At 56.5% G+C, this 3,129-nt stretch overlaps 1 protein-coding gene across 1 annotated transcript in view; it reads right to left on the bottom strand.

The window, feature by feature from the left end:
- TULP3 (tubby like protein 3) overlaps nt 1-1,797 on the bottom strand; it is a 61,457-nt gene extending 59,660 nt beyond the window's left edge. Inside the window, 1 exon segment of the mRNA XM_011967168.1 lies at nt 1,682-1,797. Coding sequence (XP_011822558.1) covers nt 1,682-1,722 — 41 coding nt within the window. The 5' untranslated portion in view covers nt 1,723-1,797.
- Between the last annotated feature and the right edge of the window lie 1,332 nt (nt 1,798-3,129).

The following is a 3,129-nucleotide window of genomic DNA, read 5'->3' as shown; positions in this document are numbered from 1 at the left end:
AGAAAACTGAGCACCCACAACTGAACAAATATTTTCTGAGTTCAACCAGAGATGCTGAATACTAACTTTACCTCCCCTAGCACTTACACCTGCAAATGTAGTTTTCTTCCTCGACTTGGGAAAAAAAAGCACAGTGAACAAATTTCAGAGTGCAGCTATCACCTCAATAGAACCTGATGAAAAAGGAAAATAGGTGTTCTTTATCCCCAACAATTTTGGGACAATTTTTAAAAATGGTTTTAAATTGTTTAAATATCTACTAGTGTAAATATCAAACTAAATCCTTACACGTCAAATTATTTTGTTTGTTTTTGAGACGGAGTCTCGCACCATTGCCCAGGCTGGAGTGCAGTGGCGCGATCTCGGCTCACTGCAAGCTCCGCCTCCCAGGTTCACACCATTCTCCTGCCTCAGCCTCCCGAGCAGCTGGGACTACAGGCGCCCACCACCTCGCCCGGATAATTTTCCATACATTTTTAGTAGAGCCGGGGTTTCACCGTGTTAGCCAGGACGGTCTCGATCTCCTGACCTCGTGATCCGGCCACCTCGGCCTCCCGAAGTGCTGGGATTACAGACGTGAGCCACCGCGCCCGGCCAAATCTTTTTTTTTTTTTTTAAGGAGACAGGATCTCGCTGTGTTGCCCAGGCTAGCAAGCTCAGAGGCCCATCACAGGAGTTTGGAACTCCGGGGCTGAAGGAATCCTCCCTCCTCAGTCTCTAGAGTCGCTGGAATTACAGGCGCACGCCACCGTGTCCGGCCAAAGTGTTTTTTTTTTTTAAGAGATGGTGGTCTCACTATGTTGTCCAAGCTGGCCTCGAACTCCTGAGACCAAGCGATCCTCCTGCCTTGGCCTCCCAAAGTGCTGGGAATAACAGGCGTGTTCCACCGCGCCCGGTCCCAAATCTTTGTCTTGGTAATGGAATAAAAAGCGGAGTATACAGTTGGCGGGTAGGACTTAAATCCTCAGATGACGCCAACGTTTCTAACCAAGGATTTCAAACGGCTCCCCATTAACTTCTCATTAACCTAGCGAACAAGAAAGTGACACGCTGAGATTCTGGATCCTTTTTCCTTCGCAAACTCTGCCCCTGGCAGAGAAAGAGGCGCACAAACAAGGGGTGTGGCCCACTGGCAAATCAGTCAGACCGTCCCGAATCAGGGACAAACACTGGAAAGCAGAGAGGAAAAAGAAGTTTCGCGTTTCCGCTCCTGGGACTCTGCTCCAGAATTCGGCGTTACCCCGTCCGAAGCGGCGGCGTCAGAGCAAGTCACTAAACATCACCCGCACCGCCTCCCGGGAGGGGCTGGGTCCCGTCTCGGCGGAGACACGGCCGGGCAGTGCGAGCACAGCGGGGCCACCCCGTCTCCCCCCAGGGAGACCCAAGGCCCAGAGGGGCCCAGGGAGCCCGACACGAAAACTCCTAAAGTTCCTGAGCAGGGACCTGAACCAAAGGTCTCTGCCCACGGCGCGGGCTGTAGGGCCGCCGCTCCGCCTGAGAAAGGGGTCCCCACACCGGAGTCGGGCGAGGGGTTCGCCTCCCGCCGCCGAACCCATCCCTGCCTGGGCCGCCGAGTCCCGAGTCCCGCCCTCTCCCCGCAGGGCTCCCGGAGAGGACCTCCGCCTTCTCGCTTCGCCCCTCCGCCTCGCTCAGGAGGAGACCTGCCACGGCCCTGTCTGACCTGTCGCCGCTGGGACCGAGCCGGCAGCACGAAGCCTCCATGCCCGCCGCCGAGGAAGCCCCCACCACGTACACACTCTTCTCTGCGGTCGCCAGAGTGGCTCGGCTGGCACGCCGCCGCGTCCCGCCTCCTGGCAACCGCGTTCCACACCGTCGCCGCCGCCGATTGGTCCGTGTGCTCGTGGCTCCCGTCTCATTGGCTACTGCCGGGGCAACGCTGCGGGAGGGTTGCTAAGGGGCGGGAGGCGAGCGGGAGTTAAACGCGCCTGCGCGGGGGTGGGGTGGTGCGAGTCAGGGCTTGGTCCTCTGGAGCGCCACGCGCGTCCGGGACTGAAGGGCAAGAGTTTGTTTTTGCCTGGGCCTCGTCCGCCGCGCGGCCAGCGGGCGAGTCCGGTCAGAGGAGTCGCCCATACCCCACCAACCGCCACGCACGCACCGGCTCCCCGCACCCCCGCCATTTTTACCGAGCCCACCCGGAGCGCTTCCCTAGGTCTGCCCTGTGAGGATGTACAGACCTCTGTCACTTCCCATTCTGGCCCCTGCCCTCATACCAGAGGCCTTCGTGGACCCGCTCTGGTACCCTCTCCACTCCGCCAGTCACTCCCAGTGAAACGCATCTTCCATAGGCTGGCCTTGACCTTCAACTGCACACAACTCCTTAAGCTTCCCATACTCCAGCCCAAGCTTGACCTGCTCTACAGACTCCCCTAAAGCACACAAGGGAATCCAGAGACTCTTTTTTTGAGACAGGGTCTCACTGTCTCGCCCAGACTGCAGTGCAGTGGCCCAATCTCAGCTCACCGCAACCTTCGCCTCCCAGGCTCAGGCGATTCTCCTGCCTCAGCCTCTGAGTACCTGGGATTACAGGCACGGACCACTACCGCCTGGCTATTTTTCGTATTTTTAGTAGAGAGAGGGTTTCACCATGTTGGCCAGACTGGTCTCTTTACTCCTGACCTCAAATGATCCACCTGCCTCTGCCTCCCAAAGTGCTGGGATTACAGGCATGGGCCCGTCCTGGAGACTCAGTTTCCATCTACCTTTCTACAGCCTGTGGGCCTTCCTCAAACATCCATAGCCCACAGTGAAAGCCTCTGTCTAAAAGTGTACTCTGTCTCCAATAAATCCCGTCCCCAAATGTCAGTCCCTTTCTCCCTACCGACATGCACATCATCCCTACAGAACATCCTAAGTCCTGACGAGTCTCTGCACAAATGGCTTTATGGCATTCTAAGGTCAAAGTTGTTTCCACATTGGTTTTGAACCTACAAGTTAGAACTTTAGGAAGCACACGCGGAGTGGACCGTTACACTGCCTGGGTCAGCCTGCACTCACTGTGTGACCCTGTGCATGGTTCATTCTCTGCGTCAAATTCCCATCTGTAAAATATGCAGAGTAATCCCTGCTTGATCTAGTTGGGGCTGGACCTGACACAGTAGGTCCAGCTGA

Source organism: Mandrillus leucophaeus, unplaced genomic scaffold (genome assembly GCF_000951045.1).
Source record: "Mandrillus leucophaeus isolate KB7577 unplaced genomic scaffold, Mleu.le_1.0 Scaffold79, whole genome shotgun sequence".
NCBI lineage: Eukaryota > Metazoa > Chordata > Mammalia > Primates > Cercopithecidae > Mandrillus > Mandrillus leucophaeus.
Note: the sequence above shows the minus strand (reverse complement) of the source record. Positions and strands in the feature narration are given on the sequence as shown.